Genomic DNA, 25,949 nt, shown 5'->3' with positions numbered 1-25,949 from the left:
CCAAAGACACGTGTCTTATCCACTGCGCCATCACCACCCCAGATTAGCATATTTTGCATATTTTATAATCATGTTTTGGATGTAAATTATTATGTTGCAGTGTACTTTCAGCTGCCTGCAGTATTTCTCCCTGAGATGCAGTAAATGTACAAAGCAGCACTAAATACAGAGGACGAGTACCTAAACTTTGAACTTACAATATTTGAACAACTTAAGAAAAGTAACGTTTCCTAAAGAGCTGGAGGTCTTTAAGTAGCCTACAATGTGGAGGTACTTGTACTTTACTTGTATTTACACTTTATTTGAGAACTTTAGTCACAGATTATTTATTATTATTATTTATTTATAATCACTATTCAAATATGATGTAATATTATTGATAAACGCAAAACTTTATTGATCCTTTGGTGAAATTCAGGAGAATCTGAAGTCCTTAAAATGAAGGGATCAATAATTACAATCCATAATCCAGAATAATCCCGAGATGGGTCGTTTAGATTTTGATGCTTTCGTACTTTGAGGCCTGAAGTACTGGAAGCAGCGTGACGTGCCGCACGCGGGGATCAGCCTGAAGAGGCCTCGCGCTGTTGGGAAATCACACTGATCGATTTCGCAACAGTGTCCGCGAGGAGGAGGAGCATCAACCGGAATCCACTTGTACTTCCTACAGAGAGACAAACAGAGAAAGTTGAAGCTCCTCCGCGCAGCTGGAGCGGATCTTAAAGCAGACAGTGTCGCTGCGCTTCTTCCGGTCTGAACCTGAGTCCAGCTGTCAGCAGCTGTCTCTCTCTCTCTGTCTCTGATCGCAACTCTTGGTGGCTTTAATTAGTTAATCAGCTTATGACTTTACTCCGGGCTCGTTAATTACCCGGACAGCCTCCCCGCGCCGCCGCCGCCGCCGCTCAGCTGGAAGACTTCCCGGACCCGGACCCGGACCCGCGGGGACCGCCCGGTGCGCCGCCGTTACTCCCGGAGATTTACAGCCGGTGATCGAGCCCTGACACGGGGCCGTTAATCAGCTGCTCCCCGGGGCTGCGGTGTGCGGGAGTCCGCTGCAGGACTCCCGTCACGCCTCACACACTAAGCACATAACGACCCGGGATACCCCGACAGTCGGCCTGGGACCCGCCCGCCCGCCCCCCATCCAGTTCAGCTCCGCCCGCCCGCCGGAACGCTCAGCTGTATAACCGCGACTGGTTCATCCCGAGCGGCCAGATACGGAGCAGACCTCCCCGACCTGCTGCCAATGTGAGTTAACCTGCTGTCTTTCATTTGCTCATTTTCACCACGGAGTCTGGTTCGAGCTCGCGCTGTTTTTCTAGGAGGCCTAATAATATTAAATGAATCCTGGTGTTTTACTCTCTGAATAAGAGATGAGTGAATATGCACGTGCATGTTGAGTTGCGAGCATTCAACAATCCCTCAATTTATGATTTGGTCGGTGATTCCTAAAAGCTGAGAGCGCAGCTACTGGTGGGCATTAATCACTCCGACGTGTTTCTCATTTCGGCGGACAAACAGGACGCCAACCTGCGCTCACATCCACACAATCCAACTTTATTCCAATAATCCCGGATCCACCGCGGCGGGCGGTGGAATTTGACATTTATTGTGAAGTGTTGCTGTCTGAATTATTTAAAAGCCGAAGTCACGATGAGGCTCCAAATATTTGTAAAATGTCCTTTAACTTAACTAAAAAGGTTGATTCAGCAGTTTGAGAAAGATGAAGGCGATTTGAAATAAACACTTTTTAAAGTAAGAGCTTCTCCACGTGAGAGAGGACAGAGAGGACAGAGAGGACAGAGAGGACAGAGAGGACAGAGAGGACAGAGTCAGTGTCCTCCATCGATCCAGCCTGATAATCAGATTATCTTCCGTCAGAGCAGTTTGGGGGCTCTGCAGTGATCAGCAGGAACACAGCTGATCACTGCAGTCCACCTGCCTCTTCATCATCATCATCATCAGACATCTGATTAACTTACAGGCAGCAGCTTCACTTCTTCACTCCTAATCATCAAGTGTCTGATTTTAATTAAAACTAAAATTAGAATGAGGCCTGGCAGAGAGGTGTAAAATGTGAGCGTTCATCATCATCATCATCATCATCATCATCATCATCAAATACTGTTAATAACGTATGAATCTAGGAGACTTCCGCCCACGAGAACAGAACTTCTTAAATGAAACATCACATTTTCAGAAGCTGCGCTCTGTCCCGTTGGAAGGTTTCGCTGTCCAGGTTCCACCTCAGTAATCTGAGGATGTTCAGGCCAGATGTTCCTGAAACACAACAAAGTGTAGTGCTGTCAAAGTTTCTCATTTTCACTCTGGAGTCTGGTCCGACCCCCTGCAGCGTTGTTGTTGTGTTTGCTTGTGTGTTGTGTTGAGAGTCATTGTCATTTAAAAACCTCAGTGTATTATTTTGTCTGAGCAGCTACACGTTGACATCAGTCTCTCCACTGTATTCTACATTTCGGCAGACACACGCTCAGAGGTGTGAACTCGAGTCACATGACTTGGACTCGACTTGACAAAATCAAACAAGACTTGGAGCTCATGCTGGGCAATAAAACAATAACAATAAAAAAAAAGTTCAATAAATGTTTTTATTAAGATGTTTATTTTGTTGAGGGGAAAAAGGGCTGAAAAGTTTAAACCACATTTAACCATCAGGTGTCTTCAGCTTTCACTCAGGAGCAAAAATCAGCCTTTAAACTCCAAAGAAATAACGATTTGATTCTTATCGTGATAATTATCGATATGAAACTTTTTATCGTGATAACATTTTTGGCCGTATCGTCCAGCCCTACGTGCAACTGGACTTCGACTTTAACACCAGACTTGGAGCCTTTCGACTCAAACTGACTTGATATTCTCCTCAAGCCCAAATATAAAGTATAATATTTAAAAAATGTGCTCATCAGCACATGAAACATTTGACGTGTGAAACTGTTTTCTGTACGCGTTAATTTTTTATTCAGTTAAGTTTCTGTGACTAAGAGAGAAAAGTAAAAACAACTTTCTGTCTGTTGTGATCAGGAAGTTTGCACAGATTTTTATTGACCTGTTTTAACACGTTCATCAACAAACACAAACTTTTACGTTTAATGAGCTCAAAAACATTCACTGTGTTGAACTATATCGAGTCGCTTGATGAAGAACTGCATACAGACAAAATAAAAGTAAATGCTGAACTTCCAGTAGTTTTATGACAAGTTGTTTTGACAACTTTTAGAGATTTAAAGAGGTCATATTCTGCTTTTTGGCTTCTCTCCTCTCCTTTATTGTGTTATAAATGTTTTTTTGTGCATGTAACAGCTTTGCAAAGTGAAAAAGCCCAAAGGGAGTTCCCATCTCCCACAGAAAACTCTGCTCCTGAACTGACCACAGCTGGATTGTAGTCCAGCCTTCAGTAACCTCTCTGCGTCACACGCAGCGTGATGCTCGCCAAGCGGCTAGTGAGGCACACCCTCAGAAACACTGGCGGAGATAAAACATGACATGGTATTACATTTGCTGATGAGCCCATTATGACTTGTTTAGGACTCAAAAATCAAAGTTTAGGACTTTAAACTTGACTTGAGACTTGTAAAAACATTCAAATTAAAATCAGCTTTATTGGCATGAATGTATAACAACAGTATTGACAAAGCTACATATAAATGACATAAAAACAATTAATTTCAAACATTTCATTAAATAAGTAAATGAAACAGTAAAAGTTGTGTTTGTGTGTTAATAAAATATATAAAAAATAAAATAATACTAAATAAATCAAACAGTAATGTTTGTGTATTAATAGACAAAAAATAAATAATTAATCAAATACAAAAAACAGCAAAAAAAGAATCTGTATCAAATGTGAAATTTAAAAACATTCATGGTCAAATTAAAAGTGTTCATCAGCACGTGCTGCCAGAACACGTCAGCGTCATGGTTTCACTGCAGGTACTGATCAGCTGACTGAAGGACGAGCTTCACAGGATTATAGATGAAGCTGGAGGTCATGACCGCGACAGCTGTTACCGGGGGGGAGGAGGAGTCGACACAAAATAATTTCTATTATAGCTGTTAAAATAAATAATAATTGTAAAATGAGATGTTTAAAGATTCTGAGAGACTTCCTGAGTGCACGTGATTTATAAACCAGACAAAGAGCTTCTGCTAAACGTGAAAAACCCACAATGCTTTTCACCTGTGCGATATGTGAACGTGCTGATTGTAAATGAAACGAAAATTTCGTTTGTTTTCAATTTCAGTTTAGTCTTAATGAGTTTTTAACTAGTTTAGTTTTTATTTTTGGAAAATGCTTAGTTTTAGTTTAGTTTTTGTTAGTTTCAGTGTTCGTTTTAGTCTTTGTCGCTGCGAGATGCCAAGCTCAGTTCAGTTTAGTCTTTTCCCCAAACATTAAATTACAAGTAGAATCATTAGAAATAATGCAGATTTGTGAAAAGGGTCACCCTTTTTTAAGCCATCTGAAGCTTGTACGTAGGGGCCCAAACACTAAGCAAATATACATATATTTGAAGTTCTGACACATTGTCTAAATTAAAAAGAAGCACATGCAAGCTACAGAATAATTTCTAACCTACAAACAGAAAAGAGCTAAATATCCTAATCCTCCTACCCAGTGGTCCTGGGAAATTCTTGGTTAAACAGGTGAAATACAGCTAAGAAATTAGAAAATAGTGGAGGCCCCCCTTGGAGCCACAAAGGTCCCTAGCACCCTGAAGGCAAGTATGACTAGAAAGCAGTTATATTAAAATCTAAACCTTTATTAATCAGAAAATCGGCATTAAAACAATGTGAAGCACAAAGAGACAGTTTGGCTGAGATATCAATGGGCACACTAGCTGACATGCAGTAAATATAATATGACCAGCAGACACGTTAACCCAGAGCTAGGGGAGCTCACAGTCAACGTACTAGGGGCCAGTTCATCACACATGCAGGATGAGCTGTAAGCCAGACCATGAGAACAGAACAAGGAAAAGAAAACCACCAAGACAGCGACTCACCACCAACCCAAACCAAACACAGCTCTGTACAGTTATTTTGTAAACGTCTGGGGCAGGGCTTATTTAGGTCATATAAAATAAAGAAACGAAAACTAAGGACATTTACTCTTTCATTTGTTATCGTTTTTTTGTAAAGCCTCATTTTTATTTCAACGACAATGTTTTTTCACATGTAGTTTTCGTTATTTCGTTCGTCTTCGTTAACGCTAATGTTGCCTTGCTGTCTACAGAAGAGATGCAACTATTTACCCACAGAACATGAGCTTCTCTGCAAACCCTGGATTCATCGCCACAGCTTAGCCCAGCCTTCTACTTATTGTTAGTATTATTTACCGTTTGTTTGTCTGCAGTGTTTTTTACTCGGCGTCTTAGATAATCCTTAGCAATGTTAGCGAGTCTCTCAGTGTGACACCAATGTTTGATTTTCTCAGCTTAAAGGTCATATTCTGCTAATTTTCAGGCTCATGGTTTTATTTAGAGGTTGTACCAGAACAGGTTTAGTTTCTACAAAACACCATATTTCTGTCAGACTGCACATTGCTGCAGGTCTGTTTTAGCCACCGAGTGAAGCATCTCACTTCTATAAGATCTTTGTTGGGAGCTGCACATGCTCAGTACCTAGGTAAGGATTACCAGCCAATCAGAAGCAGAGTAGGGCGGGTCCTGACAAGCTGGTAAACACGCCTTCAGTTAAGCTGTAGATGTTTCAGAACCAGGACAGAACCCAGACTGGATCCAGAGTTTCAGAGCGTTGAGTTATTAATCTGTAACACGTTTATCTTTCATAAAGTTTTACCTGAGCTCCGTCTCTACATCACAGTAACTGCCTGGAGGGGCTCTAACGGTATTTGCCACACTAGCCGCTTGGCGAGCATCATGCTGCTTGTTACACGGTGACGCAGAGAGGTTACTGAAGGCTGGACTACAATCCAGCTGTGGTCAGTTCAGGGGCAGAGTTTTCTGTGGGAGATGGGAACTCCCTTTGGGCTTTTACACTTTGCAAACCTGTTACATGCACATAAAAACATTTAACAACACGTTAAAGGAGAGGAGAGAAGCCAAAAAGCAGAATATGACCTCTTTTACATTAAAATAACATTTGATTTTTTTTCTGTGGAAACAGCTTCATCAGTGTGTAAATTAACTCGTCACATCTTCACTGTTTCGTAACATATTGTAATAAAAACCAACTAGAAAGTCACGGGTGGGGGAGCGGCTAAGATCTCTGCCGCTCATAGCTAGCGTCCAATCACAAGGACGCCTCGAAGCAACGAGTATTAGCCAATCACAGCACAGTAGGGCACTTTATGCACAATGGGAGGATGGGGGGGGGTAAGCAACTTCCCCCAGGGTCATCTCCATACCTGTGGCGTATTACACACTAATATAAACACACACACAGGCTCTCTGGTGTAATGAGCTGTGTGTGTGTGATGGATGGCGTGGTTGAGCAGCTCTGGTTCTGGATGTCCCTCCTGGGATCCTCTAGCTCTGCCTAATGGTCCACCATGACACATTCTCCGTCTGTCTCTTCCCGCCTCTCTCCATCTTTCCTCTCCTCCTCTTCCTCCTCCTCCTCCTCCTCCTCCCTCTGCTTCTCTCACATCGCTTCACTTCACATCTGACACGAGGAGATTCCTGTCTCTGTCCGCCGGAGGTCGATTGTCGGGACGTTTGCTCCCACGAGGGGCCTAAACGTGTCATTCTGTGGAGATGCATGTTTACGTCGTCATCGCAGTGACATTGATTTCTGTTTCCTGAGTCATTCTGTGTTTTCTTGACCCCGCCCCCCTGGTGGACACGTACGTTGTTCAAGTCAAACGTGTACGCTCACCTGCAGGCAGCCGGGGAAGCAGAACTCCAGGTGCAGCTTGTCTCGCAGTCACGTCATCTGCCACTTCGCGTTGCTGACTTAATGCGATGCGTGCTGACTCTGCAAAACATCACCGTGTCACATGACTCTGGAGTATCTTTACAATCAAGCCTTGAAAACTCTGGACAAAAAGCAAGTGAGGTACCATCACAAATTAAGCAAATACACGATTTTAAGTTTTGCTAACTTCATTAAGTAAAGCTTGTATTTAAATGTTTGAATGGACGTGCTCCTCAGCCTCTTAAGAGGCTACAGAGCAGCGGCAGATCCACCAGAGCTGCTTCAGGCGGCGACTGTGAAGTTTCAACTTCTTTTGCTCAGGCTGTGTTTTCTGTGAAAGGAGCAAAGTCTTTGAACTTGCTACCTAAACACTTGAAAACTGCAGCAAACTTCACCACTTTTAAAAGAGAGGCCGAGTCCTGGTTGGTTCAGCAGTGTTTCCCGCACATAGGCGTCACTGAGGCGGCCGCCAGGTAGGTTAACTAGCTGCACTGCTAAATTTGGCGACCTGTTTTAAAATAATTTTTGCTTGCAGCGATACGCAGCACATATTCTCTCTCTCTCTCAAATTAGCTTTATTGGCATGAATGTATAGCAACAATATTGCCAAAGCTACATATAAAGTACAAGGACAATTAATTTCATTAAACAAGGAAATAAAACAGTAAAAGTTGTGTTTGTGTGTGTTAATTCAAAATAAAATAATAATAACAAATATATATTATAAAAATGCTGTAAAATAAAAGTAAATAAATAAAACAATAAGCATGTTTGTGTGTTAGAAAATGAAAATAATATATTAAATATATATAATAAATAAAATAGTAAGCATGCGTGTGTTATTAAAATATATTTAAAAAATTAAAATAAAATAAATACATAAAACCATAAAAGTGTGTGTATATTGATAGACAAAAAAAATAATTAATTAATTAGTTAATTAAAAAAACAAAAACATCAAAAAATCTCTGTCTCTCACACAAACACGGACCCGTCTGTGAATCGAATGGTTGGTATCATAAACACCGCTGCACAAATCTGTCCAACACAACGCTGTCAATGTCAGAGACCCGTCTGCAAAACCGTTATTAGTGAGCATGTAAGCAGCCCAGCTAATAAGGAGAGCTATGTTAACTTTGGAAAACAGCTGTTAGCACGCGGTGAAACTGGTAGTCAACAGGTGCGTTCGAGATAACTGAGGCTGACTTTTGCCAACTTCACTAGCCATGTTTCCATCCAATTGTCATGCGAATTTTAAGCGTACTTTTGAAATCTCGCTAAAAAGAAAAAAACTACTTAATCATAGTAAAAGCACAAAACGCAACCAACAAAATGTAACATGTCAGCAAAATCAGGCAGGCAAAACGCTCTTATTCTGAAATCCTCCATGTGGGATCTGCAGAGGACAGTCTGGCCCTCAGAATACCCATGATGCATGGCAGTGAAGAAAGTTTTGTTAAAATTTGCTAATAAGTCTCCTATTTGTTTGAAATACAAAAGTTACTTTGTGATGTATGTTTTTTTTTTTTTTTGAGTTTACAGTGTTTTTGTTGGTGGTTATGATTCTTGTGGGGGTTTACTTTTAATAAGAACGGCGGCACTAAGTGGTTTTGACGTTGGTTGGTCCGTTGTATGTAATTCACTTGTGCGGTTGTGTCTGCATGCAAAAGACAAAACATCAGCTGCCCTCGTAATGGGGCCACTACCCAGCAGGGGCCCTGGGTTAGCTGCCCCCGTGAGCTAGTGATGGGAAAGGTCACTCTTCAAGTCTTCAAATCTCGTTCATTAAAATGAACTAATATTTTTTTGAGTCATTTCGTCCTCTTGTGAAAATGAACGAATTACTCCCTCAAACACCCCAATACCAGACGTTCAGTTCTTAGAGCTGCAAACTGCATCGTCAACTCTGGCGATTTTGAGTCGATCTAAACTGTGAAACGTCTGCCTGAATTAGCTCTGGGAGAAATCAAGGCTTTGACTGTTAAAGGAAACAAGCCGTGAAAAACAAACGAACGTTAGATAGTAAACTGGTTTCCAAACATGACGGTGGAGCTGTCGCTGCTACTGCTGTAGTCCAGACCACCCAAACCGACACCAAGTCAAGACCGAGACCAGAGTTTATCGAGACTGAGACAAGACCAACACTTTTAGGGGCTGAGACCGAGTCTAGACCAAGACCGAGTGAAGGTGAGACTGAGTCTAGACCAAGACCGAGGGAGGGCGAGGCCGAGTCTAGACCAAGGCCGAGTCTAGACCAAGACCGAGGGAGGGCGAGACCGAGTCTAGACCTAGACCGAGGGAGGGCGAGACCGAGTCTAGACCAAGACCGAGGGAGGGCGAGACCGAGTCTAGACCTAGACCGAGGGAGGGCGAGACCGAGTCTAGACCAAACCAGTTCCCCACATTACATGACCCACAATAAAATGTGGAACGAGATCAGTGGTACGTCTCAAATAGATCTGAAAGATCCACATTCCCATTAAAACACCCACATACAAACACTAAGAGATCAACGTAAGCATCTTTATCAACACTCCTTTTCCACGCTGACCATCGCGGGGAGGGGGGGCAGGCGTTAACGGCAACAACACATTTTTATTTAACGTTATTGGTTGCATTTGCAGCTAAATGTTTTGCATCCAATGAAAGTTTGGATGTTAACAAATAAATCAGACAATGCAAAAGAAATTTGCTGATATTGACTGGTGTTGAAATAAAATCCCAAGTCCTCCTCAATGTCCGAGACCGAGCCAAGACCGGTCTCGAGTACTACAACGCTAGTCGCTGCAGCTACACTTGTCGCCATCTTCCACGTGTTGGATCTCCGGTACCTTCAATACCGAGCAAAACGAGTATCGATATATTATCAGAATTTTGGCATCAACTTGGTACCGAAGTATCGGTGCTCGTCTCTACTGTGGATGGAGCTGTCACTTTTTGTCTCGATATCTGTCCTAGTTTTTACTCGCATTTGCCTGACGGAGGCCTAGTAGGGTCAAATGCTGAGAGCATGTAAACTTTAGTCTGCACTCATTTATCAGTCACAGTCGCTGAGAGAGAAACCTGAAGCCTCACGCCCCAAAGTGAACACTATCAAAACATGATATTTGATTATTAAAGAGTAACGTGATGTTCACATGTGAGACGTCTTTAAAATAAGTTTTTTTAATACAAAAGAGAAAATCGAACATTTTGTTCATTGGATTTGATGTGAAAATGTTTGTTTGTGTGGAAAAAGCTGACGCGTGAATGTGTGTCGGATCCAGGAAATCGCACCACAATAAAACCTGATAATAAGATTAAAAAGAAAAACGTCTCGGTTCTGTCGTCCCGCACGAGCTGTGTGCAGAGATGAACAGGTAAAGAGGGGTGACGGTCATTATCACCGTTTACACCGACCGAAAATGTTGCCAGTATATAATTAAAGAGTGATGTTCTGCAACCTGCCATCACTACCAAAGAAACATTTTGCTGTGATAAACGGATCAAACCGAAATAACGACAACGTGATGCGGATTTGTTAAACATATTAAGTCCTGCTTTGTCAGATGAGAAGCACACCACTTTTAAAATGTTTGTTTTCTGAATGGGGTTCGGATCGATCAGGGCTACGCTAACTTATTCACAGTAAATCTGTTGGCTCCTCTGTTCTTTTCTTTGTGTTTATCCTTTATGATCCGTTGGGGAAGTTGATCTGCTCTCTGTCTGTCATCGTGAATCACAGCAACTGTTAAAACAGGTGCATTAACTGTCTCTCTGTGTCTCTGCAGGGCGTCCTTCATCTCCACCCTCCTCCTCGTCTTCATCGTGGTGGTCCGGATGACTCTTACTGTCAGTCAGTCCAGCGACCCGTCAGGTAGGTGACAGCTCGTCTGTGATTGGAGCTCGTTAGGAGACACGAATCAGTGACATCACTTCAGTCCAGTTTAACAGCTGACTGGTCCAGACCAATACAAGGCCAGACCGAAACAGGGACACAGGTCCAGACTGGTACAGGTCCAGACTGTACAGGTCCAGACTGATAGAGGGACACAGGTCCAGACCAATACTGGTCCAGAGTGAAACTGGTCCAGACCAATACTGAAGCAGACTGATACAGGAACACAGGTCCAGACCAATACAGGTCCAGACCAAAACAGGACCAGACCGATACAGGAACACAGGTCCAGACTGGTACAGGTCCAGACTGATACAGAGACACAGGTCCAGACCAATACTGGTCCAGACCGAAACAGGGACTCAGGTCCGGACTGGTACAGGTCCAGACTGATAGAGGGACACAGGTCCAGACCAATACTGGTCCAGAGCAAACTGGTCCAGACAAGTACTGATGCAGACTGATACTGGGGCACATGTCCAGTCCAATACAAGGCCAGACTGAAACAGGACCAGACCGATACAGGAACACAGGTCCAGACCGGTACAGGTCCAGACCGAAACAGGGACTCGGGTCCAGACTGGTACAGGTCCAGACTGTACAGGTACAGACTGATAGAGGGACACAGGTCCAGACCAATGCTGGTCCAAACCAATACTGAAGCAGACTGATACTGGGGCACATATCCAGTCCAATACAAGGCCAGACTGAAACAGGACCAGACCGATACAGGAACACAGGTCCAGACCGGTACAGGTCCAGACCGAAACAGGGACTCGGGTCCAGACTGGTACAGGTCCAGACTGTACAGGTACAGACTGATAGAGGGACACAGGTCCAGACCAATACTGGTCCAGAGTAAAACTGGTCCAGACCAATACTGAAGCAGACTGATACTGGGGCACATGTCCAGTCCAATACAGGTCCAGACTGATACTGGGGCACATGTCCAGTCCAATACAGGTCCAGACCGATACTGGGATACAGGTTTTTGTAAAAATGCTTTATTCTTGGTTCTCTCCTTGAACACTGTGGTTGCATTTGTGGTGCCATCTGGTTCATGTGTGTCTAAACATTAATGTGAATGCAGAAACAGAAACAGTACGTAGAGCTGCGTGGATCCATCTGTGGGAGGATTCATTTCTCAGGTGAAGGAATTAAAAACGTGAAAGATGATCCCGATGATTTTTTTCTACATTGTGAACTGCATGGAAGGTAGAAAATCTTTCTTGTTCACGTAGTGCAACTCTGCAAAAGCGAGGTTAATTAAAAGCCTAGGCTCTCGCCCCGTGGGACGAGGAATGGATGGTTCCAGAGAAAGGAGGGTCATTTGTATCGCTGTCTGTGAGTGTGGAGGGAGGGTGGGGGAGGATGGTGGGAGGTCGGTTTGGAGGACGATGGATAGAAGGTGGGGAGAGGAACAGATAGTGGGGGGGTAAATGGATGGAGTCGATGGGATGTAGGGGAACGAAATGAGATGAAATTTGAATGAATCCTTTGGGGAAACTGTGTGATCACACCAACAAACTGCACATATAAATATGTTTAATGTCCCATAGCTTTACATTGAGATGCACATATATTTTCTAGGCTCTGTGGACTTTCTACAACTATAAAACGTTCATGGTTTAAATAAATACAAAGCAAAAAGTAATCCTACATTCTCTCTGGCAGCCAGCAGGGGGCGACTCCACTGGATTGTATAGAAGTCTAAATTATTCCCTCAGTAAACACTTTCCTGATGAGTTTCTGGTCTCAGTCGCTAGTTTCAAGTCTTCTTCAACACAGCATGATGTTCATTTAGTAAATTATGGTCCCATTTAGAGGAACAGAGACCAGGAAGCAGGGGAGGCTTTAGGGCAGGGCTACAAAGTGACGGTACATGTTACCAGTGCTGTTGATTTTCCCAGTAAGTACGTTTAGTTTTAAGGCTGTTTGTCGCTAGCCAAAATTAGCTTCCCAGCTAATATCACAGTTAATGTGAATTACAGACGCACCTTTCTAACCAGGCTAGCTAGCTCCACCCCCTCGTCCAAATATGGTCACGTCTAGTTTTTAAAAAACCAACATGCCATGCTTCACAACGGTAGTCCACAAACCAACGGGTGACGTCCGAGCAGCCACCTCCACGTCTTTTCTACCGTCTTTGATCTAGCAACACGGTTTTGATTTGACTGGCTGGTTTTGGGTTCTGTGACAATTTGGAGTACTTTTTATTACCATGTGCAGTTCCACTTTTCTTTCAGTCAGGCCAGCGCAGCGAGGAGTAACTGAGATCTGATGCTGTTTCTGCATCCAGTCTGCAACACTTTTGAGAAGCAGCAGATCTCGACAGGGTTCCGGGTTTGGCTGGATCAACGCACAGTGACTAACGACAAGCGACACCAAATGTTTCTGTAATAAAAAGACAAATATAAAAAGTCATAGCTCGGAGATAAAGCCTTGTAAAAGCTCCCATCTGTTCAGATAAGAGAGCAGGTTTCTGATCAGTATAATGTCATCCCAAAGACACGTTGCTGATTTCGCAACAGGATGAATCGTCTGCCCATTAAGAAAGACGCAGGGCGCAGGTACACGTTAGGTCATTGTTTATTTGAATCTCCGACAGGATCCATCAGGATGAGCTGACAGCAGCCTCTCTGATCGTGAACGTTATTCGTTAAAGCACAAACACACAGCCTGTAGAAATCCATTTACCCATGATCCATCAGGGGAGCTGCCGTCTTGTTAAGAGGAGCCGAGCTCCCCCGTAGTTTGCACCCTGACCACAGACTCGACCGTCTGATTCCAGCAACAGGAAGTAACGTCACTCTTTTAATAAAGGATTTGTTTTTCTGCTGCCGAAATGTTTCTCAGTGTTGGTGAATTATTCAAAAAACAAAACACCACTTAATTTAGAGTTAAAATGCTGAGATAGTAACGGGTATAATATTACCAATTTTTCTTTTAGGAATACATTATATTACTGCGTTACAGCAAAAAGCAATACATTACTGTAACGGCTCCCAACACTGATCACTATATATCCACCGCTTCTCCTGTGTACAGGGTTGCCGAAGTAAACCTCACTAAGAAATGAGAAAAATGGAGGGATGTCAAAGGACCAAGGGTTTATCGCCCTTTGTTGCATTCTCTTATGTTCGTCTGCTTAATACGAATGCAAGAAGAGGCTTAAAAGGGATGATAAGTAAGTTTCAATCTTATTAAGGAAACTGTTTCTTAATTTATTCATCATGTGTACAGATTGTATTCTGATGGGATGAAACTGTGTTTAGGATTTCAGTTTTAGATGTTCTTCGTCTATGGCTGAGTTGTGCCTGTAGAGAGTTATTAAACATAGTTGTAGCACAAGAAACAGTAAAACGGTTCATTTGCATTTTTATTTTGCTGCGTCTCATGTTTGTACGACGCAGCACGTGTTGTGTTCGTACGGATCCAACATGTGTGAGACTTACAGCAGCGTGTTACAGATGGCTGCATAATGTGGGGGTGTAGGGAGGCAGAGGAGTCGGGTGGGGGAGGATGAGGCTGAAGGCGTTAGTGTAAATGGATGGATGAATAGTGAGGGCGGAGGAGAGGGAGGTGGATAGAAGTTGGAGAAGGTTTTAAAAGAAAGACTAATACTCTGGCCGGGAAAACCTGACAGGTCAATTACCACACACACACCAACACACACACTCCCGCTCTGCACAAAAGGTGTGGGGAGCCTCCATTAATCCAGTGTTCAGTGTTCAGGATCCTGAGAACCAGTGGAGCTGAAACTGTCCCACACTGTGGGGTCTCCACCGGCGGCTCTGGACCTGAAACAGACCCCGGTTCCTCTGTAGGTCTTCAGCTGCTGCTTCTTTTGTTTTTTTTAGACATTCATCAGGGAATCAATTAGTCTATGAAATAACCATCACAATTTCCTTTTCTCTGACCAGCAGTCCAAAGATATTTAACTGAACATTATAAAAACGGGTAGCTCAAATCAAGCAATCTGATTGGTTCATAGCAGTCATATAATGAGCGTATACAACGCCGAGTATGACGTCGAATTCCTTCGCACAGATCCGTGTCACTCAAACAGGGTTCGAGTTATAATCTGATCTTCGTGGGGGTCTCACGCCCCGTTTACACCTGGTATTAAAATGCGATCTGATACAGATCTGATCGCTACAGATCGCATTTTACCGGCGGAGATCAATAAATAATAAGAAAGAGAGAAACATTTCCCTCTCTCTCTCACTCAGCAGTCCACAACTCGCCCTGGATGTCAGCGATATTGCAGCAAAGTTTAAGTTTCAACATCCTGTTCAAAGACTGTTGCTCAAGGAGAGACGCAGTTCCGCCCTTTATGGTAGGTATAATATTAAAGTGTTATTATTTTACGCCCTGCTGGCTGCCGGCACACAGCAGCAAGCAGATTATCATATAAATTCAAGTTACCAAAGTCAATCCTCTGACGATGGACGTTTTTTAGTGGCTGCACAACAAATGGCAACGTGCAAATAGATATAAATAAATAAACAGAGCTGCACTTTCTAACCTCATGCCCTAAATATAAAACACTAAGACAAAAACATTTCACAAATATACCCTGAATTCGAATTTATATCAGACACACAGAAACTCAAGAAATGCCCAAATGTCAAATAATTGCTGCAAAATATATCTCCTCATGCCACAAACAACCTGTGGAAACTCAAACGGATAAATAATTGTACTAATTTTCAAATTATTAATATTTGATTGTTTTATATTTTAGTTATTGTTGTGTTTTTTAATCTCACATTTGATACTGAGTTTTTTTTTAAATTAACTAATTAATTTTAAAAATAAATTCTATTCTATTACTGTTTTATTTATTTTAATTTAATAAATTATTTTCATTTTCTAACACACACACACACGCTTTTTGTTTTATTTACTTTTATTTGTAATATTTATTTTTACGGAATTTCTATATTTTCTATATTTTATTTTATTTTTTATTAACACACACAAACACAACTTTTACTGTTTCCTTATTTTATGAAATGTATGAAATTAATTGTCCTTATGTAATTTATATGTAGCTTTGGCAATATTGTTGTTATACATTCATACCAATAAAGCTAATTAGAATTTTATAAATAAATTGTTCAAATAATTCTAACCTTGTATGTATGTTGCTTAGCAACCATCATGCGCTGTGGGACTACTTTTTGTATTCATAAAGAAATGTCTGTCGATGAAATAAAGTCAAATTGTAGCGCGTCTGTTAGCCTACTTTCTTTTTGCCGTACTCGGTAACCGTTTTATAAAATCAATAGCTCACTTCAGGCCGTGATATCCGCTCATTATATCACACCAGAACAACGCCACTTAACTGTTGCTTCAATATACGACAAAGAAAAGCAGCAAATCCTCACATTCGAAATGTTGACATGAGCAAGTTGTTGCCGTTACTGGCGTTACTGAGTAGTTTCCATCAGTAAGTAGCGCTGGAGTTGGTTCTTGAAGTTATTGAAGTACTTTAGTGGCCCTTCTAAAGGTACTTTTGAGTTTTGGGGGTACCTGTTGGATATTAAAGGGGTTCATCACTTGAACCCTTGATGTTCTGTCTAGTTTCATGGTTCCTTCTTAATTAAATGAGGTTCAGGATCTCTTGAGGAGGTTCTTTTATTTGTCCTTTGATGGTTCCAGTGGTCTAAAGGGGGAGCCAAAGATACTCTTGGGGTTCGCTAAAGGTGATTCAAGAGCTCTTGATGTGATTCTTGTAATTCTTGATGTGTTGTTGGTGTTTTTTAGGTCCAGGGGTTTTTCTAGAGGTATTCTGGGGGGTTGGGGGTCTTTGAGGAGAGGTATAGGTGGTTCCATGAATGAGTTGACATCTTTGAGGAGTTTCTTAATGAGTTTCTCAGTATCTGGATTTGGGGTTTCTTGAGGGGGTCTAGGACTTCTTAAAAGGTTTTGGGGACTTTTGAAGCTCCTCAAAAAGGTGCTTTAAAGGTGCTTTTGTCTTCTGGGTTATGTTCGGTTTTAGGGGCACTTGAAGGTTTCAGTGATCCCTGAAGTGTGTGTCATCTTTGAGGACAGAATTTGTTCACTGCTAACTCTACAGTTTTATTTAGTTTCTGTGGAGTCTGAATGAAGTGTGTTTTACGATGAGTGAACAGGGTGATCTGTTCGGTGAAAGAGAGAAACTTAAATTCAGAAAGTGTAGGCTTGGATGTTTTTGTTTGATGAGGAAAACAGCTGCAAAAATATTTCTTTCTTGACATTTTGTGAGTTTAAGTTGTTTATTTATTTGACTAAAAACGTAACAAACTCGCCCCTGAACCTATGGGGGAGGCCTGAGCTGCAGATCGTCGCCTCTCCATGTACAAAGCAGTATTACAGTACGGTACACAGAATCAGGGCTGGTACTTTTCCACATCCTGTTTGTCCTGTTGGTTCATTTTTTTAATGTTTTAAACTAACACTGTACCTTTTTTAAGTGGTTTTATTCTTGCAGTAGTTTCAGTGATTCCTGTTGGTGGTTGAAGAACTCGTTTCAGGCTCTAGATCTAATTTGGGATTTTAGGGGTAATCCTTTTAGGGCGTGGGTGGTGTCGGAAGATGCCTGTCTGCGAGGAACACAGTCATCACTATCAATATCCCATCCTGAGCAGCCATTGTCCCTGTCCCCGTCTAATTAACTCATCTATTATAAATGAGGACCTTTGACGACCTGGAGGAGAGCGTGTCTCCGATTTAATTGATTGATTAATTGCCTGAAGACTGAATACTTGAGTCAGTGCTGAATCAATTGGCAGAAAATGAGTCATTGCTAATGTTGATGATTAATTGTCCATTTAAGTCTTTATTCCAGTGAAAATTGGAGGATTTGCTGTCTGTCTTTCTCAATGTGGTCATCAGGTCGTCTCCAGGTGTTACTGTTGATCACAGTTCATCTGAGCCATTTTTCATGAGCATGTAATTGACTTTAGAGTCTTTAATGACATCCTGATGTGGGATTTGGTACTGCTGGATCTTAGTGCAGCTTTTGATGCTGTCAACCACAGCATCCTGACTGACAGACTTGTGTATCTCTAGGTCAGCCCTGCGCCTCTCTGAGAGCAGTTATTCAGATACTGTTTGTTAATGTTTCCTCATCAGCTACTCTGTAGTGAGTATTGAGGTGGAACTTATTCTGTTTGCCTTGCAAGTATTTCTTTTCCCTGGGGTACATAATAATTTGGTTTCCTGTGGCGTTTTGCCTCAAGTTGATTGTGTAAGTAGAGATTGCAGTTAAGTGGTATGCATCTTAACCACCAGTGGCCTGCACTGCAAAGGGAATTCAACCTATTCAGAGTTAACTCAGGGTAACAAACTCTGACCGCCTGCACTGGAGTTAAACTACGACGGTGGATAAGATGTTGGTCAGTTGAGTCCATGTTAACTATATTGCTTCGGCCGTGCAGGCAGAGTTTTTTCACAACGGCGCATGCTCCGTACTTCTCCAGAGGAATGCATGCCGGTATTGTCAGGAAATTATGAATGTAAAAACAAGTTAACAGCTAAATCTAATATCGTGGCGGACAACAAAGCCAGGGAGGCTTGTTGGCACAGTGTTCTTACTGTAGTCTCTCTATTAAACTCTCTGTAAATCTCTATTATGTGTTTTATGGGCTCTTCTTTTATGTGTAATATGATTAAGGTGTAAAGTTGGGCTGCAGCTAACGATGATTTTAGTATTCGAAGCCTCTATAGATTTCAACGATTCATCGATGCATCGTTTAAGAAGTACTTTTGCTTGGTGGAGCCCCGTTTATAGGTGCTGTTCACTCTGCACAACTTGCTGTCTTGTGACGGGTTTCTTGAAGTCTTGCACATTTTCAGCTGAGGACTGCAGCTTACTTTGGCTTCAACTCAACAATCAATCATGATTTCAGTTCACTGCTAAAGTTGCTGTTAGCTTGTCTGGGGTCCGCTGGCAGAACACAGGCTGCTTTCTGATCAGGCGCCGTCGTGCTGTTGCCGAGGCAACATAAGTTCCGTTTTACGGTGGACGGACGATAACATGAGTTGTTCTTTTCTTTAGCTTTAAATAATCCCAGACTTTGGACACTTTCTTCTTTGTCCCTCACTATTTTCTCTCTCTTCCTCTACTTTGCAAACAGCGCCATCATTATCATGTCGTGTTCACACAGCGTAAGCGCCATCTGTGACAGTAATAAATGTCCCTGTGAAACAGTGTGCTATAAAGTTACATGGATTAAACGAAGCATCGATGCATTTTATTAATTGATTCAACAAGGTGCTGAAAGCATTCTTTAGAAATGTTGGCCCATATTGATGGATAGCATCTTGCAGTTGATGGAGATTTGTGGGCTGCACATCCAGGGCACGAAGCTCCCGTTCCACCACATCCCAAAGATGCTCTATTGGGTTGAGATCTGGTGACTGTGGGGGCCGTTTTAGTACAGTGAACTCATTGTCATGTTCAAGAAACCAATTTGAAATGATTGGAGCTTTGTGACATGGTGCATTATCCTGCTGGAAGTAGCCATCAGAGGATGGGTACATGGTGGCCATAAAGGGATGGACATGGTCAGAAACAATGCTCAGGTAGGCCGTGGCATTTAAACGATGCCCAATTGGCACTAAGGGGCCTAAAGTGTGCCAAGATAACATCCCCCACACCATTACACCACCACCACCAGCCTGCACAGTGGTAACAAGGCATGATGGATCCATGTTCTCATTCTGTTTACGCCAAATTCTGACTCTACCATCTGAATGTCTCAACAGAAATCGTTTCTCATCAGACCAGGCAACATTTTTCCAGTCTTCAACTGTCCAATTTTGGTGAGCTCTTGCAAATTGTAGCCTCTTTTTCCTATTTGTAGTGGAGATGAGGGGTACCCGGTGGGGTCTTCTGCTGTTGTAGCCCATCCGCCTCAAGGTTGTGCGTGTTGTGGCTTCACAAATGCTTTGCTGCATACCTCGGTTGTAACGAGTGGTTATTTCAGTCAAAGTTGCTCTTCTATCAGCTTGAATCAGTCGGCCCATTCTCCTCTGACCTCTAGCATCAACGAGGCATTTTCGCCCACAGGACTGCCGCATACTGGATGTTTTTCCCTTTTCACACCATTCTTTGTAAACCCTAGAAATGGTTGTGCGTGAAAATCCCAGTAACTGAGCAGATTGTTAAATACTCAGACCGGCCCGTCTGGCACCAACAACCATGCCACGCTCGAAATTGCTTAAATCACCTTTCTTTCCCATTCTGACATTCAGTTTGGAGTTCAGGAGATTGTCTTGACCAGGACCACACCCCTAAATGCATTGAAGCAACTGCCATGTGATTGGTTGATTAGATAATTGCATTAATGAGAAATTGAACAGGTGTTCCTAATAATCCTTTAGGTGAGTGTATTTTATGAAGTGGTGTGGATTAATATCCTACTTCTAATCATTAACACTGAGTACAGATGTGGTGTGTAGTCCACATGCAGGGTAACCTCGAGTTAACCACGAACAAAACCTGCTCGGAGCAGCTTAGAGAAGCAGTGTAAATTGCCATGGCAACAAACCTCGGGTAACACCTGTCCACCTTTTGTAGTACGGGTTAATCGTGAAGTTACACCTGAAGATACCTGGATAAGACGGGTACCCCGCTTCGTAGTACAGGCCACAGGCCACCAGACCTTTTTATTGTCCTAGGGGTGTGTGATGCGTGGGGAAGGTTGAGGACCCAAATGCAGGACACACAGGATGAGCAGATGTAGTTCAAAGGGTTTATTTAAACAAACAAAAGGCGAGCACACAAACTGGCTGAGAGCCTGAGTTCAAAGTTTCTAGAATTAACAAACAAAACGAGGTGATCCAACTAAACGGACATCACACGACAATGACCGGACAGAGACTGAACAGAACAAGCAAACATTTAACGGCAGGTAACGAGCAGCGCGGGACCAAGACCAGGTGGAGGCAATCAGACACAGAGGCAGGCAGAGTTATCACAAACACTAAACACAGACCACATCAAAATAAGACAGAACAGATCAGAATAATATGAACAACAAACTAATCAAGAACACGAGCAGACAAAGCTATAATAATACAAACACAGAACCAGGAGTAACTACAAAGACATGAACTAAGGGGGCTTTCACACCTGAAAGTCCACACCAATGCCGAATCAAGGGCTGCGTCTCCCTGTGCTTGACATTGATTGGTTTATTAAACCGTTCAGTGGGTATCTTTGACAAGAACGAATGAAAAAAAAATTAACATATGCATATTTCCCACTCTATTATTATTATGGCATTACTACCTGCAGCACCAACTATACTGAAGGCTTGTTCAAATTTGCAATTAAACGTCCTTGGTGTGCGAACAACGTCGCCGGCAGGAAAGGAGGAGAAGACAGCAAGCCAATACTTCTGCACCTACGTTTGAGGAGAGACCAAAGATGTATGTGGCAGTGTACTTCTAAAGTGGCCGCCTGTTTGTAAAGATGAGCTGTCACAGGAGATTTATAATTGTATACATGTTTACACGTCAACCGCCAAACTTCCTGTAAATGTAATCCTTTCAGACCAGAAACAAACCAAACCATGGGTCAGTTTTAGCCGGATCCAGACTACCTCTTTACCAAATTTCATCTGTTTGGTCCGGACCGTGGTCCGTGAAAGCCCCCTTAGACACAGAACTAAAATGCAGGACTAAAACTAAGATACGAGACGGAGTGAGCTAAACTGAACATGCAAATGAACAAAAGAATAAACAAAGCTAAACAGAGGAAACCCCAAAACAGAAAACATGGACCGACTGCTAAATGGAACAGGGCAGGGAGCAGAGACAGGACCAACCAGGAAACAGGACTACATTAATATGGAACAGATGCTAAAACAAAACCCAAACGAGGACCAAGAACAAATACACTTACAGAAACCCAAAACCTAACCCATAAAAACAGACAACCCAAAATCCAAGCATGTTTGGTCTGTGAAGGTTCTCAGTCATCCAGGTCATATTTATCCAAGGAAAGTTAAAGTCAAGGTTAACTGGACTTGGATGAAGATACTCGAAGACAGTTCGTCTCTTCTGTTCTCTCATTTGAGAGTCGAAGCATCTTAATTGATTTTTATGGTAGGCCCGTATCACATCACTGCTATCGGGATGATATTTAGTTGTACATCTCTTCTAACCTTAACACTTTGCAAAGTTATCTGTGTTACTCTCTTATATAGCTGCCCAAACACTCTAAAAATGGCTGGTTGATTCTGAAGTTTCTACCTTGTCCCTAAAGCTAACACTGTATGTTTTTATTCATCTTGTATGTTGCGTTAACTCACATCCCACTTTTAAACAATACCCATTTCTGCATGGCCAGAACCTGGACAGCTGGAAGAGGCAGATCCATCTGTTCAGCCACTGTTTTATTCCACAGTCCAGATTACAGTCAGCCATAATAATTTTACAACAAGCCCGCTGCAGATGTTTTGACAGCAGCCGCGTTGAAATTCAGATCTAAAAACTCCTCAAACTTGCAGACAATCCATCAAAACATCAAACCTGTCAGAAATCCAACTCATCAAACGTTCGGATCGTTTAGCAGTTAATCAGCTGCGACTCTCTGGCAGTAATTTGATTGGGATGACCAATTCAGGGTTAAAGCCTGGTTTAATCTGCGCAGTGTCTGAAGGCTTAAGTTGCAGGATGGCCTTGGTTCCCTTGTTGATAAGATTATGATTATCAGATGCAGTACTTGTTCTGGGACTTGCCCGCCAAACTCTAGTCCCTCCCTGACTGCTGCTGCTCTGGACACTTTCCAACATCAGCCTAGAAGGTTTGATGGATTTATATGGAAGTTGACGCTGGAAAGCACTTTGGGACTCGTGTCTGTGAAAAGCACTTTGCAAATAAAGTTGACTTACTTACTTGGTTTCCTTCCCTGTTTAAGCCTCACTCAGAAATGTAGGTGTCAGTTGTGATCAGTATGTGAAGTGTTTTTTCCAGCTGAGGATCTTTGTGTCAGACTCGCTGCTGAGAGATTATTAGTCACGCTTTTATTTCATCCAGTCTAAACTACTGTAATTCCTGTGTGTTGGCATGACATCAGGCTCCAGGCTTTAAACTGAAGCTGACTGAAACTCACACATCTCTGGAGAATCCACATTTTTAGTCATTTACTCACTCTCATATGGGTCTGTATAATGTGTTTCTTACTTTTGTCTTTTATTGTGAAGCACTGTGATCTTGAGGTAGGGTAGAGTTGGGTAGGACGCCCCCCCTCAGCTCAATGTCTATTTATTTTCTGACACATTAAAGAACATTTTATTGATTTTTATTTTTTTTTTAAGTAGGCCATGCTTTGGAGAACATATAATAAAAACTAAAATAAATAGCAAGAGTTGACAAATTAATTTGTATTAATCAAATATGGGGTAATATCCACATGGGGTAAGATGCCCCCCCCCCACCACCATTGTGTGAAATCACTTTAATATGTACAAATTACAGATAAAATAAACTACAGCTAGCTGGTAAAAAGCAGGAGGATTACAGACCTGTGTTGTAGAAATAAACCTGCCTGATGTTTTTAGCTTTCCTATAATTTATTTCTTAGACTTTTAAACAGTAAAGCTGCTGGAGCTTCATCAGCACAAAGTCTGAGGTAAAATATGCGCATGGCAGCTCGTTAGCTGTAAATGTGAGCATATGTGAGCTTCTGACCTCAGACTTTCTGATAGTGAAGCTGCTGGTTGGCTGACGGGTCTGTCCAGAGTCTAAATAACATCTAACTTACAAACCATCAACCACGAAGCGGCGCAGCGACCGGGGGGGTTTTACCCCAAACATACTAATCTAGCATTTTACTACTTTAACCAGAAATTATAAAAACAAACTTATCTTAAGGCTCTCCTTAATGTAAATATACATAAATTGAACACAAATTTTAGTTCAGTGAGACGAGGGGCAGCCAGAGGAAATGTTGAGGGAAAAGAAAAGTGACACTTTGTGTTTTTTGTTAGGGGGCGTCTTACCCCATGTTACTCTACCATGCAGCTTGTTCAACATCCTAAAATAATCTAAAAATAGTATTTTAAAGTCTAATGAGCCGGTTAAGATTGAAGCTGTGTGATTCATGTGCAGCGAACACAATCATTGCTCATGCTAACTCAGGTATGTCTGCGGCTTTCCCAGCCGGAGAACCATAAAGCATGGTGCTGGGATATTTTCAGCATGAAGGTTAATGTCAGAAAGCTTTCAGCCCAAAAATACCAGCAGTGTGTTTTACATCTGTTTCACTGTGCACTGCTTGGTTATTTCTGTCTGATATCTCTCCTGTTGTTGTAATGAAGCAGTTAAATCTCAAATAAAGCCCCGCCTCCTCTCCCTGACTGATGACTTTCAGTGTTTTAATGAAGTGGCTGCCCTCCGTGCGTTAATCCTTTAATGAGATGGAAGTGTAATCACATTGTTCCTTTAACAAGTCCAGTTAACGACGGCCTCCGCTAAGCTCTGGATGATTCTCACATAAAAATAAATCAGAGCCGGGCCAACAGCCTGGACCAGACCCAGACCCAGAGAGAGAGAGATGTCCCTCTTCTCCGTCTTCAGTTCACTCTGTAACAGCAGCCAAAGGTTTATGCTCGCTCGACCTTTTCCTCTATCCAGGACAGCTAATCTGCACTGAAGCACTAAATCCATTCCAATCATAGACTGTAGAAAAGAAGTGGACGCAGCCGCCGTGACGTCACCCGTTGGTTTGTGGACCGCCGTTTTGAAGCCTCGAGAGTGGCGTTTTGGCCGTCACCATCTTAGTTTTTTGGAGCTACGAGTGACAATAGTTGGCTGAGAATGTGGCGCTAGCTAGCTTGGTTAGCAAGGTGCATCCGTAATTCACATTTACTGTGATATTAGCTGGGATGCTAATTTTGACTAGCGACGAACAGGCTTAAAACTAAACGTACTTCCTGAAAAATGACCTGCCGACTCGTAATAAGCTTTTTCAGCGGCGCTGGTTAAATGTAGACAGAGCAGCGGATACGAGTCGCCTCTATCCAGATTGACAACTTGTCAGTCAGCTTGTAGCTCCGCCCTAAAGCCTCCCCTGCTTCCTGGTCTCTGTTCCTCTAAATGGGACCATAATTTACTAAATGAACATCACGCTGTGTTGAAGAAGACTTGAAACTAGCGACTGAGACCAGAAACTCATCAGGAAAGTGTTTACTGAGGGAATAAATCAGCTGACAAGTAGAAACATTTTCTCACAGACTTCTATACAATCACACTTCTTTCTGCAGCCGCTGGAGTCGCCCCCTGCTGGCTGCAGGAGAGGACGCAGGTTTATTCAAGACTATAGCCTGTTCAACGTCTTACAGCACACTTTGATGACCACCGTTTTCTACCACCAGAGCCACCTCTTTAGTTTGTGTTGTATTTCCTGGTTACATTTCGTCCTCACACGTTTAGACTCACAGTTGTTAATATTTTTTGCTTTTTTTGCATCTGTCTGACATCTGGTCCACCAAAGCCAAAGCAGACAGCTGTGGACAAAACACACGAGTGTTGAGTAAACAAATATGATTTGCTAAATATAAAACACTAAGACAAAAAATTCACAAATATACCCTGAATTCAAATTTATATCAGACACACAGAAACTCCCCTATTTACTGGGAGAAATGCCCAAGTGTCAAATAATTGCTCCAAAATATATCTTCTCATGCCATGAAGTGAGGACAACCAGTGGAAACCGATAAATAATTATACTAATTTTCAAATGATTATTATTTGGATTGTTTGATATTTTAGTAATTATTCCTTTATTTGTATTTTGTTTTTAAATTTCACATTTGATACAAATTTTTTCGTTTTAAATGAACACACACAAACATTTACGGTTTTATTTACTTATTTAATGAAATGTATGAAATTAATTGTTCTTTAATTTATTGTTATTGTTGTTATACATTCATGCCAATAAAGCTGATTTGAATTTGATTGGTCAGCTGTGAGAAAGGAGCCAGCGTTTGAACCTTCTCTCTCTCTTTATTTCTGTCAGTTTACATTATGAACAACGAGCGCAACACTTAGGATCAGCTCCGTGCACGTGCATGTTTCCCAGAGGATGAACCCTTTTATGTTTTTAAAGGAAAAGTAAAATTTAAAAAACGGGTCGTAGTATTCAAAGAGGAACAGCTCAGTCCAAAGTTCAGAT

General features: G+C 42.2%; 1 protein-coding gene across 1 annotated transcript in view; it reads left to right on the top strand.

Annotated features, from left to right (window-relative positions):
• The first annotated feature begins 661 nt into the window (after nucleotides 1–661).
• Nucleotides 662–25,949, top strand: part of LOC119882583 (interleukin-1 receptor accessory protein) — a 50,215-nt gene continuing 24,927 nt past the window's right edge. The window contains exons 1-2 of the mRNA XM_038692676.1: nucleotides 662–1,248; nucleotides 10,662–10,747. Coding sequence (XP_038548604.1) covers nucleotides 1,247–1,248; nucleotides 10,662–10,747 — 88 coding nt within the window. The 5' untranslated portion in view covers nucleotides 662–1,246. The remainder of the gene's footprint in view (nucleotides 1,249–10,661; nucleotides 10,748–25,949) is intronic.

Source organism: Micropterus salmoides, unplaced genomic scaffold, assembly GCF_014851395.1.
Source record: "Micropterus salmoides isolate LMB-PRFRI ecotype aquatic unplaced genomic scaffold, ASM1485139v1 Ms_hic_scaffold_3, whole genome shotgun sequence".
NCBI lineage: Eukaryota > Metazoa > Chordata > Actinopteri > Centrarchiformes > Centrarchidae > Micropterus > Micropterus salmoides.
This window is presented reverse-complemented; position numbering and strand designations above follow the sequence as displayed.